Raw genomic sequence first — 14,402 nt, forward strand, 5'->3', positions numbered from 1 at the left:
CTCAAAGAGGTACTCATTGGAACATTTAAGATTTTGGATTATTGAATTAGAGATCTTCAACTGGTAAGTATATAATGCAGATACTCCAAAGTGTGGAAAAATCCAAAATCTGAAACACTTCTGCTTCCAAGCATTTCAGATAGGGGATACTTAACCTGTATATTTTAATCTGTAATGTTATTTAATACTATATTTAAATTAACATTCTTAGTCAAGACCTATAAAAGTGGTAAACTTACTGAGTATTCACTTGTCCTTAAAATCAAATACTGTTTGTAGTATTGAAGTACTGCCATTGTTTTTTAAATGGATACTTAGTGGTGTTAAAGTAAATAGCAGTAGAAGCAGATAGTGTAATTTATAAGAAGCCTCACCAAGATAGAAGAATTCCTGCAGTATTATGTTTTCTTACATGTATTTCACCTTATATTTCAGTATTAGGTTGTGCATATTTACCCTGAAAGAGAAGCAGCAGAAGAGAATTCATATGTGTATGCCTGCAAAATATAAAAATCAGTGTTTTTGAGTAAAATCTATATTTTAATAGATTTTTTATGTATTAAAAGTAGGAAACTTTACATTTGACAGCCCTCAAATTGGGAATTACTTGCCTCATCTTCTGTTTATTACCTTATCTTGATTTAGTAGTTAGCAGCTTCATGGCTGTAAAATACTTTTATTTTACATGACATAATATTTAGTGTTTATATCTTCATAAATATTGTCCCTCATGAATTTACATGTTTGTGTTTATTATAACAAAGAAGTCTTTGTATCTCATGGTTTATTATTTTATAGATCTTTATAAGGGTTTCTGTTGTGTACTCTAGTAAAATAAAAGCATTATATAAATACTTCATAAAGATTTAGTAACAAATCTGGCACACCTGTGATAATTTACTTTTTTCTCCTAAGTGTAATTATTGTCTTATTTGTATTTTAATTTACTATTTAACTTATTTTTGTATTATGGCATGTAAATTAATTCCATTGGAATGAAGAGATCTTCCCACCATAGCCGCCTGTGTAGCTGGGACCACAGGTGTGCACCTCAGCACCCACCTACTTTTAAAATGTATTTTTTACAGAGATGAGGTCTCACTATGTTGCCCATACCGATCTGAAACTCCTGGGCTCAAGCTGTCCTGCCAACTCAGCCTCCCAAAGTATTGGAATTACAGGCATCAGCCACCACGCCCAGCCTTCCCTCTTATAATTAGGAAATTCAGCTTGTCATTTGTTTGGTTAAGTTTCATTTCTGTTTAGGTGAATTTGTTTTTACTGTTTTATGCACTGCCATTCATCATCTTAGATAATTAGCATTTTACCATCCTATTAAAAAATATTAGTGTACTGGCCAACTTTTTGACTTTCAGACTGTTTTTATATCAGGTAATCTACATGTGTTGGGCAATTATTTTTGACCATTCTCTCTAACTTGATTTTCTAGTTGAAACATTGTAGTCGGTATATACATGACTTATTTCCTTCACTCATCAAGAATTTGGATCCTGTACCACTTAGACATCTACTTAATCTGGTCTCAGCTCTTGAGCCAAGTGTTCATACTGAACAGGTAATACATTCAAAACATGATAGTTTTTTTTTTTTCCCGTGAAGTGAAAATTTCCTTGTGATTCAGATAATTTAACTTTCATTTTATTGTCTTGGCATTTCAGTTTGACAAAAAGGATATTAAATTTGTTAGTGTTGCCTGGAATTCTCGAACTGAAATCTCTCCCTCTTTTTTTTTAGACACTGTACTTGGCATCCATGTTAATTAAAGCACTGTGGAATAACGCACTAGCAGCTAAGGCTCAGTTATCTAAACAGAGTTCTTTTGCATCTTTATTAAATACTAATATTCCCATTGGAAATAAGAAAGGTTAGTAGTGTCATGTATTTTGAAGTAAATTGTTGAGAGCTTCTCACTCAGATTTGAAATATTTTCTGCTAATACATTCAGTTCAATCTTTATTTTAAAATAAGTGTGGGATGGGTAGAAGAGTGCATATAAAAGGATTAATACTGTGATTAGTTCGTGTTTTGGTTTACCTTTTAAGTGAAGGATAGTGATGAAGTCTTTGTAGTTACTGGATTTTCTCAGCTTTGGTTATCTTTTTTTTTTAAACAAAAGCTTTGGAGATTTCATTTTGTAAACAAACAAGTTTTGTTTCAGAAATAATTTTAAGAGTAGAACATAATGATTCAGTTATCTTGTTGTGTTTTCTGCTTCAAAGTTTTCTGCCATGTCAGGTGCTTTGTGGGGTTTTTTGTTGTTGTTGTTGTTGTTGTTTTTTGAGACGGAGCCTCGGTCTGTCACCCAAGCTGGAATGCAGTGGTGCGATCTTGGCTCAATGCAAGCTGCGTCTCCCAGGTTCACGTCATTCTCCTGCCTCAGCCTCCCGAGTAGCTGGGACTACAGGTGCCCGCCACCACGCCCAGCTAATTTTTTTGTATTTTTAGTAGAGACGGGGTTTCACCGTGTTAGCTAGGATGGTCTCGATCTCCTGACCTTGTCATCCATCCGCCTTGGCCTCCTAAAGTGCTGGGGTTACAGGCGTGACCCACTGCGTCTGGCCAGTGGGTATTTTTTTTAACATATATAGCTTTCAAGGGCTTTCTGAAACATTAGTTGAACTCAGTTTTTGTCTCCTGACAACATATACTACCCCTCTCTTAGGCTTTTCTGTGCAGGCACCCCCAACAACTACTGTAGGTGGTGGGGAGTTACCCTTATTGCAGATTTCTCCACTTATATCTTGTTGATTATGTAATATGAACAACTGATACGCTGTCTCAAAGAAGCTGAGTCACTTAGAATGTTTTTCTCCTGTTTTTTCCTTTTCCTTCAGAGGAAGAAGAGCTTAGAAGAACAGCTCCATCACCTTGTAAGTTGAGCCTTAGAAATTCATGGCAACATGACTTAGTTTTTATAGTGATTTTCTAGAGTTCATTGATTTTACATAATAATATATTTGTATCAGTCATAAAGTTCATTTTGAGGAGATGTAAACCTTTAACATATTCGTGTTACCCATTTTTCTTAAAATCATAAACATCTTGACTTTTAATTGAATCTTACATCTTCTTTAGAAATCATGAGCAAATGTTAACATATTTAGAGATTTTATTTTTGGCTACTTAGCATAAAGCTTTGGTAACTAGGTCAAGGAATCAAATGATAATGTCATTCTGTTAAGTCAATGTTAATATAAATTAGAAGTAAAAACAAAAAATGTATTTTATATAGGGTCACCTGCAGCTAGTCCTCAAAGCAGTGATAATAGCGATACACATCAAAGTGGAGGTAGTGACATTGAAATGGATGAGCAACTTATTAATAGAACCAAACATGTGCAACAACGACTTTCAGACACAGAGGTATGAAAATAGGTTTTTCTTCTTTTATAGGCATTTTTGGCTTTCTGGCGTGTTTATCATTTGAATTGGGTATATATACATAATTCATGTTTGGGCTTGTCCTCTCCTTTACGTAATATTTTTGACATCCTTTGAGTTTTTAATTCCATTTTGTATTGTTCAAAGGAGTATAACAAGACTGGCAGCCTTTTTAAAAAGTACAGTTTATTAATGTTGGTTACCTTTTTTCTTATTGGTTTAAATATTTATTTAAATCTATTTGTTTCAAAATACAGGAATCCATGCAGGGAAGTTCTGACGAAACTGCCAACAGTGGTGAAGATGGAAGCAGTGGTCCTGGTAGCAGTAGTGGGCATAGTGATGGATCTAGCAATGAGGTTAATTCTAGCCATGCAAGCCAGTCAGCTGGGAGCCCTGGCAGTGAGGTACAGTCAGAAGACATTGCAGATATTGAAGCCCTCAAAGAGGAAGATGAAGACGATGATCATGGTCATAATCCTCCCAAAAGCAGTTGTGGTACAGATCTTCGGAATAGAAAGTTAGAGAGTCAAGCAGGCATTTGCCTGGGGGACTCCCAAGGCACGTCAGAAAGAAATGGGACAAGCAGCGGAACAGGAAAGGACCTGGTTTTTAACACTGAATCATTGCCATCAGTAGATAATCGAATGCGAATGCTGGATGCTTGTTCACACTCTGAAGACCCAGAACATGATATTTCAGGGGAAATGAATGCTACTCATATAGCACAAGGGTCTCAGGAGTCTTGTATCACACGAACTGGGGACTTCCTTGGGGAGACTATTGGGAATGAATTATTTAATTGTCGACAATTTATTGGTCCACAGCATCACCACCACCACCACCACCATCACCACCACCACGATGGGTAAGCCTACTTCAAAATAAATATTCAGTTCATATTTCCTTTAGGGAAGTATTATATCCTATATTCAATTTGCAATTTATTCTGTATTAGTGCTATTCATTAGTAGTATAGTGCAAACTATAAATGTAAGCTACAAATAGATAATTTGAAGTTTTCTATTGGGCACATTTAAAAACACAAAATGAAGCAGGTTGTTGGCCATGCGCAGTGGCTCACACCTATAATCCCAGCACTTTGGGAGGCTGAGGCAGGTGGATCACTTGAGGTCAGGAGTTTGAGACCAGCCTGAACAACATGGTGAAACCCCATCTCTACTAAAAACAGAAAAATTAGCCGGGCATGGTGGTGCACGCCTGTAATCCCAGCTACTTGGGAGGCTGAGGCAGGAGAATCACTTGAACCTGGGAGGTAGAGGTTGCAGTGAGCTGAGATCACACCACTGCACTCCATCCTGGGCAACAGAGTGAGACTCAAAAGCAAAACGTTGAACAACAACAATAAAAAACCAGGTTGTTAATTTTAATCATGTTAAACCAATAATATCCACAATGCCATTTCCACATGTAGTAAGTATAAAAATTAGTAAGGTATTTCCTTCCTTTTTTTCTTACCAAGTCTTCAATATTTAGTGCATATTTTATACTTATAGCACTTTTCAGTTTAGACCAGCCACCCTTTAATTCTTTAAAATATTTATTCATTCATTTGTTTTCTTCTTCTTTTTTTCTTTGAGACAGGGTCTCGCTCTGTTGCCCAGGCCGGAGTGCAGTGGCACGATCTAGGCTCACTGCAACCTCCGCTTCCCAGGCTCAAACAATTCTTGTGCCTCAGCCTCCTGAGTAGCTGGAATTACAAGCACCCACCACCATGCCTGGCTACTTTTTTAGTATTTTTAGTAGAGATGGAGTTTCACCATGTTGACCAAGCTGATCTTGAACTCCTGACCTCAGATGATCTGCCCGCCTCGGCCTCCCAAAGTGCTGGGATCACAGGTGTGAGCCACCAGGCCTGGCCTTTTTTTTTTTTGAGTTGGAATCTCACTCTGTCGCCCAGGCTGGAGTGCAGTGGCACAATCTTGGCTCACTGCAACCTCTGTCTCCCAGGTTCAAGTGATTCTTGTGCTTCAGCCTACCGAGCAGCTGGGACTACAGGTGCCCCCCACCCCCCACCCATGCCTGGCTAATTTTTGTATTTTTAGTAGGATGGGGTTTCACCATATTGGCCAGACTCGTCTTGAACTCCTGACCTTATGATTCGGCCTGCCAAAGTGCTAGGATTGCAGGCGTGAGCCACTGCACCTGGCCTTTTTTTTTTTTTTTTTTTAAGAGATAGGGTCTCACTTTGTCACCTAGGCTGTAGTGCAGTGATGTGATCATAGCTCACCATAGTCTCAAACTCTTGGGCTCAAGCAATCCTCCTGCCTCAGCTTTCTGAGCACTTGAGACTTAAGGTGTGTGTTGTCACTCCTAGCTAATTCTTACTTTTTTTTTTTTTTTTTTTTTATAGAGACAGAGTATTGCTATGTTGCCCAGGCTGGTCTTGAACCCCAGACCTCAGTGCTTTTGCCGCAGCCTCCCAAAGCTCTGGGATTACAGGTGTAAGCTACTTATACCCAGCCTAGACCTACCATGTTTTATGTGTGTAATGGTCACATATGGCTAGTTGGTATTATATTGGATAACACAGGATTAGATTTTCAACTTCTTGTAATAAATGCCTAAAAAAGATATGAGTGCTTATGGAAACTTTCCTAAATTGTGATTAAGAAAGGGAAATTTTACACGTCTCCTAATTTTAGGGTATTTAAAAGGGTAAGCTCCAGCATAAAACTTTTTGGTTATCTGTGAAATATACCAAATATGTGATTCTGTCACTTAGTGGTGGTATTATGATGGGCAAAATAATTAATTTTTCTTCATTTTTTTCAATCTATAAAATGGGAACAATAATCCTAGTGCTTTGGAGGCTAAGGCAGGAGGATCGTTTGAGGCCAGGAGTTTGAGATCAGCCTGAGCAAGTTAGTGGGGCCCCGTCTCTACAAAAACATTAAAAACACTAGCCAGGCATGGTATCACACACCTGTAGTTCTAGATAATTGGGAGGCTGAGGTGGAAGGATCGCTTGAGTCCAGGAGATCAAGACTGCAGTGAGCTGTGATTGCACCACTACACTTCAGCCTGGGCAATAGAATGAGACTCTGTCTCTAAAAATAAAATGGGCACAATAGTATCTATCTCATGGTTTTATTGTGAGGATTTCCTGGGCTAACTAATGTGATTGGTGCACAATAAGTGCTCGATAAGTGTTAGCTGTATATTTATCATTGTCGTTACGAGTGATAGTATGTGAGTTTATGGTGAATCATGGGTATGCCCTTTATCAGATTGAGTTTTGCTATACTCGACAATTTGCCAGATCTTCCAGAATGCAATTAAGTTGTTAGGGTGAACTACATATCTATACATATTACTTCTTTATTTCCTTTGCTTTTTAATTCTTACCACTGATGCATCTGAGATTAAGGAAGTGTTTTTCAAGATTGGCATTTTGGGCCAGATAATTACTTTTTTTTTTTTTTTTTTTTTAAACACAGTCACACTCTGTTGTTCAGGCTGGAGTGCAGTGGCACGATCCTGGCTCACTGCAGCCTCCACCTTTTGGGTTCAAGTGATTCTCCTGCCTCAGCCTCCCGAGTAGCTGTGATTACGGGTATGCACCACCATGCCCCAGCTAATTTTTGTATTTTTAGTAGAGACGGGGTTTCACCATGTTGGCCAGGCTGGTCTTGAGCTGCTGACCTCAAATGATCCGCCTGCCTCGGCCTCCCAAAGTGCTGGGATTACAGGTGTGAGCCACCATGCCCAGCCTTGGGCCAGAACATTTTTTTTTTATTTGAATGTATAGCAATGCTAATGTTGCCCTGTGCATTGCAGAATGTTTGCCACTATACTGAGCCTTATCTCTAGATTCCACTAGCATCTCCTCAGTTTTGACAACCAAAAATATCTCTAGATATTTCCAGATTTCCCACAGGGGCCTAAATTCACCCCTGATTGGGAACCACTGGCTCACTATCTTGCATTATAGATACAAACATTCACAGTTGTCCCCAGCACAGCTCATGATGAAGACAAAGCAGTTAAAAAACTGAGGTGCAATATATTCAGTTTGGTACACTGCAAATCTTAGTTTTGACACCTATACCCATTCCATACCTCACAAGACCTAATGATTTAATTTTTCATTTTAGCTCTTTTCATATTCTGTGTATTAATGGTACTACTTGTGAGTCTCTAAATCAACCCTGAACTTCATGTTATTTTTCGATTTTTTTAATCATTTTGTCTTTATGTCCGGTAACAGTGTGTTTTAGAAATGAATACTTAATTTGGGTTTGTTTGGTTAGAAGTTCCCCAGTTAATATTAAGTCCATCAAGACTGCAGCCTTAAATTGAAATGTTTTTTTGGTTTGATTCTACAGTTGTAAAAAACCACACTTTTTATGGTTTCACATTTTATAGACTTTGAGTATAAAATAATATGTAAATAGTGAGTATTAGTGATCTTGCCTAAAATTGTTCTTTGAATTTGTTTTAATGAGGTGTCTTAATAGGCCTGGTAGTATGACTGTATATTGTAAAATTATTTAATAATTCTGACAGTGTGAAGTTTTCAGTTTCGTAAAGCTCTCAACATTCCATATTGTTAATAAGCAGATGTCGGTTTGTTTCTAAGTGTATTTGTAAGTTTAAGAGAGGTATTTTTTGTGGTTCACAAATTAGATTCACATTCGTAATTACTTACTTTGTGCTTTTCTCTGTTTTGTAGGCATATGGTTGACGATATGCTAAGTGCAGATGATGTCAGTTGTAGTAGCTCCCAGGTTAGTGCAAAATCAGAAAAAAATATGGCTGATTTTGATGGTGAAGAATCTGGATGTGAAGAGGAGCTAGTTCAGATTAATTCACATGCGGAACTGACATCTCACCTCCAACAACATCTTCCCAATTTAGCTTCCATTTACCATGAACATCTTAGTCAAGGTAAGACTCTACAGTAAGTAAAATATATTACCTTCTTCACAACAGGAATAATTTATCTTAACTTTGTTGAAAGGACTCAATAGTTAAGGTTATGGTACTTTAATGTTTTTGTCAAAATAACTTACATATGGTAGTTTTTTTTTCCCCCAGGGGAATTAAATTATTATAAATAGTCCATCATGAATATAAATAAGTCCTGCAGTTCTATCGAGATATTCAGCGAGGAAAGAAAATATATAGCAATAATATGTAATAATTTAAGCTCTATATTGTAGAAAATATATGGTTGTATTAGAATTTATACTCAGAAATCCTAGGACCTAAAAGTATAGGAAATCACAAAAGATAAAATTATATGATTCCATTTATATGATATGTCTAGAATAGGCAAATCTGCAGGCAGAAGGTTAGTGGTTGCTTGGGGTTAGGGAAGGGTAGGAGGGAATAAGGAGGGGCGAGTGTGAGAAATGATTGTTCAAGTCTAAATCAATCTTAAAGTAATAGGACATGACCAGACTTGAAAGAATGGAGGATGGAGGAAGGTAAAGAGTAGTAGGGAATTAATGAGTAAAGCAAGAAAAAATAAGAAAGTGAAAAACAGTTTTAGAATTGGCAGTTTAAAGGCCTTAAACCTCTTGTTTGGTTGGTATCATCAACATATGCTGGCCTAGTAAATGGGTTTTGGAATGCCAGTACATTATAAGTAAACTGGATGGATTACGTTTATGCAAAGAGGCCATAAACACACTTAGAAACACAACTTGTGGACCTTGGCAACAATTTACTGATTTGTATGTGTTTTTTGTACATGATCTGTCTAGGTTAAGTTACTTTGACTTATTTTATTGTTGTGCTGTTGTGGTTGTTGAGAAAGGAATAGGTTAGATTGAGGTCATCTGACTGAATGTGATGCCACATTGTAATTGTTAGCATTCTTTTCTCAAATTTTCCTTTAATCAATATTTTACCTATTTTTTACTGCGTGGAGTTAGAAATTGAACAAAATGGTTTTCTTTTCACAACCCATTGTAGACAGAATAAAATGATAGTATATGTTAATGCTTTCCAAATCTACCTTGTTTTACAATGTTTTTAGTACTAGAAGACCTCCTCCAACAGAGTAAGACAGTCAGTTTAAAAATGGGCAAAAGTGTTGATCAGATACTACATAAAAGATGATATATAGAAATGGTCAATAAGGGCTGGGCATGGTGGCTCACACCTATAATCCCAGCACTTTGGAAGGCTGAGGTGGGCAGATCACTTGAGGTCAGGAGTTCGAGACTAGCCTAGCCAACGTGGTGAAACCCCATCCCTACTAAAAATACAAAAAAAAAAAAAAAAATTAGCTGCCTATGCTGGTGCTCACCTGTAGTCCCAGCTACTTGGGAGGCTGAAGCAGGAGAATCGCTTGAACCCAGGCTGTGGAGGTTGCAGTGAGCCGAGATCACGCCGCTGCACTCCAGCCTGGATGACAGAGTGAGACTCCGTCTTAAAAAAAAAAAAAAAAAAAGATACGGCCAGTAAGTACACTCTCAGTGTCTCTTGTCATCTAGTAAATATAAGTTAAAACCACAGTGAGGTACTACTACATACCTATTGAAATGAGTAAAATTAAGGACTGATACTATCAAGGATTGACATTAGAATGTGGAGCTGAAACTGTCATAACTTGCTGTTGAACATAAAATATAATCACTTTGGAGAACTGTGTGTTAGTCCATTATTGTGTTGCTATGAAGAAATCGCCTGGTGCGGTGGCTCACATCTGTAATCCCAGCACTTTGGGAGGCCGAGACAGGTGGATCACCTGAGGTCAGCATCTCGAGGCCAGCCTGGCCAACATGGTGAAACCCCGTTGGTACTAAAAATACAAAAATCAGCTGGGTGTGATGGCGGGCACCTGTCGTCCCAGCTACTCGGGACGCTGAGGCAGGAGAATCACTTGAACCCGAGAGGCGGGGAGGTTGCAGTGAGCCAATATCATACCACTCCACTCCAGCCTGGGCAACAGAGCGAGACTGCATCTCAAAAAAAAAAAAAAAGAAAGACCTGAGTCTGGGTAGTTTATAAACAAAAGTGGTTTATTTTGGCTCACAGTTGTGCAGGTTGTGCAAGAAGCATAGTGCCAGCATCTGCTTCTGGTGAGGGCCACAGGAAGCTTACAATCATGGTAGAATGTGAAGGGGGAGCAGGGGTCTCATGGCAGAAGTGGAAACGGGGGGTTGGAGGGGTGTCACTCTCTTCTAAACAACCAGATCTCATCTGAACTCAATGTAAGAATTCACACTATGGTGAGGACAGCATGAAAACATTCATGAGGGATCTGCTCTCTTGACCCAAATGCCTTCTACTAGACTCACCTCCAACACTGGAGGTCACATTTCAACATGAGATTTGGAGGGGACAAAACATTCAAACTGTATCAAACTGCTTTATCACAAAGTTAAATATATACCTACCATATGACCCAGCAGTTTTTTTGCCTTAGGTTTTTACTCAAGAGAAGTGAAAACATGTCTGCGAAAAGATTTGTTCATGTGTGCTGCTTTATTCAGAAGGCCTTCCAACTGGAATTAACTGATATATTCACATAGTGGAATTTTGCTCATCAGTAGAAAGGAAAGAACTACAGACACATCCAACATCATGGATGAATATTGAAAACATCATTCTGAGCAAAAGAAGCTAGAAATAGAAGAAAGCACATACTGTGTATTACTTACGTGCAGTTCTAGAACAGTCAAAAGTAATTTGTAAGGAAAGAAAGCTCCTCAATCATTGCCTAGGGCTTGAGGGTAGGGACTGATTGTAAAGGATCACAAGGGAACTTCCTAGGGTGATAGAAATGTTCTCCATCTTGATTATATATGTATTTCGATAAAATTATGAAAGCGAAATACCAAAACAGTCCCCCCACCCATCCAAAAAAAAAAAAAAAAAGACAAGCCACAGACTAGAAGAAATATTTGAAAATTATATATCTATGAAATGGATTGTATTTGGAATATAAAATAATTTCATAACTCAATAGTAAGACAACCCAATTAAAAGAGTGGCAAATTACTTATTTCACCAAAGAGGTATACACATGGCTAATAAGCATACGAAAAGATTCTCATCATTAGTCATTAGGGAAATGGAAATTAAAAACCTCAATGAGATTCTACCACATACCTTAATAGGTATGTGAAATTAAAAATAGGTATGTGAAATTAAGAGTTACAGTACTACGGTGTTAGGGAAAATATGGAATAAAGGGACTGATGCTCTCATACACTGCTGATGGGAATGTAAAATGGCACAGCCTCTTTGGAAATCTTTTCAGCAGTTTTCTTTTAAACATACATAATACCTTATGACTCAGTGATGTCAATCCTCAGTATTTACCCAAGAGAAAGGAAAGGAAATGATGCAAAACTTGTTACACAGATGTTTATGGTAGTTTTGTTAATAATAGCGTAAAACTAGAAACTATCCAAATGTCCTATAACTGGTGAGTGTCTAAACAAAATGTAGTATTTCTATAAAAGAGTCTTTTAATTTGAATGTTGCGGGTAAATTATCTCCAATAAAAATAGTGTTAAGTTTTTTTTTAAATATAGGGATTATAAAAGATTATATAGGTCATTTAGAGGTATGTCTGGTTAAATAATTATTTCAAATATGTTGTCTTATTCACACTTAGTTTCAAGTATTTATGTACAGTTCTCTTGACGTGAAAATATTAATCACTATAAATAGCAAAGAGACTGTAGAAAGGAAACGATTTCACTTTAGCCTTATCAAATCTAAATGGCACTATTCTTCTCTCCTCATAAGTATTGTGCCATGCTGGGTGCAGTGGCTTACACTTGTAATCCCAACACTTAGGGAGGCTGAGGAAGGAGATTACTGGAGGCCACAAGTTCAAGACCAGCCTGGCCAACATAGCGAGACTCAGTCTCTATTTAAAACAAAAACAAAAACAAAACAAAACAAAATATTGTGCTAATGTGTTTTTATTTTATGATCTGAGAAAAATATCGTGTACTTTTCTTTGGATTTGCTAACCATATGAATGCTATAATCAGTCAGCTGCATTTCTCTATAGTGTGTCTTTTTTTTTTTCTCTTCAGGACCTGTAGTTCATAAACATCAATTCAACAGTAATGCTGTTACAGACATCAATTTGGATAATGTTTGCAAGAAAGGAAATACTTTGTTGTGGGATATAGTCCAAGATGAAGATGCAGTAAGTTATTTAATAGAACCAGAAGACTAAGAAATTTCAGCAAGATGCAATTAGGATAAATAGTAATTTTATATACATTTTTTATAGGTTAATCTTTCTGAAGGATTAATAAATGAAGCAGAGAAACTTCTTTGTTCGTTAGTATGTTGGTTTACAGATAGACAAATTCGAATGAGATTCATTGAAGGTTGCCTTGAAAACTTGGGAAACAACAGGTAAAGAGGAATTTAAAAATTTTTAATGCAGTAGTCAAAAGTATTTGGGTGTGGGGGGACATTCTTGTTGACTAGGTGTGATGTTTTTATACTGTTTCATACACCTGTATTAATCTGTTTTTTAGTAATTATAGTTTTCATATGAAATTTAGAGGTTTCTTCTTAACATGGTTCATATTTTAGCACTCAGTGTTGCTCTTTTCAGCACCTTTCACCATTCTTTGTTAGATCCACCTAACAGAAACAAAAAAAAAACCAATACTATCTTTTTGATTCTGGGAACACCTTGGTGATTACTCTGTTTTCAAATTGCAGTTAAATGTTCTTGAACTGTCTCATAAAGGATGCTAAATAAGTTAAGTGAAATTTTACTTAAGCTACAACATAAACACTTTGATATTAGTATTGTTCTTCCATTTAGATGTATCTTTTAATGTCTCAGCATTTGTAGTGCATAAAAGACTAGGTTAGTAACTCATCAAGTTGTATATATTAGATATGTACAGTTCTTTGTCATACCTCAAAAGTGTTTTTTTTGTTTTTTGTTTTTTAAACAGATTAGTGTTTTTTTCTCTGTTTGAATTCTGCCTCATATTTATGTACTTCTCATTGGGACTCAGTTGATTACACATTTCTTGGTTTTCAGTGTTCTTCCATGGATACAGTTTCATGTTTCCCTTGACCTATACTGCTTTGATAGTGTTCCATTCTCTAATGTAGTGAAAACACGATTCTGGTGTGTATGTTGACAGTTCAGTTATTAATATATTGTTTTCCACTCACATCTGTGTAGGCCTGCTATGATTGTCTAATTTTACCAAATAAGTGCTTGAAAATATTTTTTTCCCCTATTGAATTTTAAAAGTACATGCTATATTTTCTTTTCTTTTTTTGGTTCTTTAAAGGGCAATACGTTGAACAGTTACAGGAGAAAAATTCATTGTTCATGCACATATAAGAAACCACTAGTAGAACTTTGTAAATGAATCAGTTGCCTCCTTTGGTATTCATTCTTTGTTTTTTTGGACATGGAGTCTTGCTCCATCGCCCAGGCTGGAGTCCAGTCATGTGATCTTGGCTTACTGCAACCTCTGCCTCCCGCATTCAAGCGATTCTCCCACCTCAGCCTCCTGAGTAGCTGGGATTACAGGCACCTGCCATCATGGCTGGCTAATTTTTGTACTTTCATAGAGATGGAGTTTCACCATGTTGGCCAGGCTGGTCTTCAACTCCTCACCTCAGGTGATCCTCCTGCCTCGGCTTCTCAAAGTGCTGAGATTACAGGCGTGAGTCACTGTGCCTGGCCGGTATATATTCTTTGAAAATAATTCTTTTAATGGCTGGATGATATGTCATCATTTACATAGGTTTTATAACAGTTAATTATAAAATGTTAATTTTCTTTTAAAAGTCTTTGTGAAAACACAAATTTTAATAAGTGGTTCAATAATTTGTACTCTCCATATGTGCATCTGCATACCCTCTGACCCAGTAATTCCTCTTCTAAGTATATGCCTAACAAAATATACCCTGGTGATCACCCAAAGGCAGTCAAGAATGCTAACAGCAGCCCTATTGAAAATAACTAGGCCAGGCGCAGTAGCTAATGGCTGTAATCCCAGCACTTTGGGAGGCCAAGG

The 14,402-nt window shown here is 37.2% G+C and overlaps 1 protein-coding gene across 5 annotated transcripts in view; it reads left to right on the top strand.

The window, feature by feature from the left end:
• The window catches only part of USP34 (ubiquitin specific peptidase 34), a 283,346-nt gene that overhangs the window by 118,790 nt on the left and 150,154 nt on the right, over positions 1 to 14,402 (top strand). For all 5 annotated transcript variants that reach the window (XM_034953216.3, XM_034953217.3, XM_055108352.2 and 2 more), the window contains 8 exons: positions 1,451 to 1,576; positions 1,756 to 1,885; positions 2,856 to 2,891; positions 3,254 to 3,384; positions 3,660 to 4,270; positions 8,099 to 8,313; positions 12,432 to 12,547; positions 12,635 to 12,762. In XM_034953216.3, coding sequence (XP_034809107.1) covers positions 1,451 to 1,576; positions 1,756 to 1,885; positions 2,856 to 2,891; positions 3,254 to 3,384; positions 3,660 to 4,270; positions 8,099 to 8,313; positions 12,432 to 12,547; positions 12,635 to 12,762 — 1,493 coding nt within the window. The remainder of the gene's footprint in view (positions 1 to 1,450; positions 1,577 to 1,755; positions 1,886 to 2,855; positions 2,892 to 3,253; positions 3,385 to 3,659; positions 4,271 to 8,098; positions 8,314 to 12,431; positions 12,548 to 12,634; positions 12,763 to 14,402) is intronic.

Source organism: Pan paniscus, chromosome 12, assembly GCF_029289425.2.
Source record: "Pan paniscus chromosome 12, NHGRI_mPanPan1-v2.0_pri, whole genome shotgun sequence".
NCBI classification, from domain to species: Eukaryota; Metazoa; Chordata; class Mammalia; order Primates; family Hominidae; genus Pan; species Pan paniscus.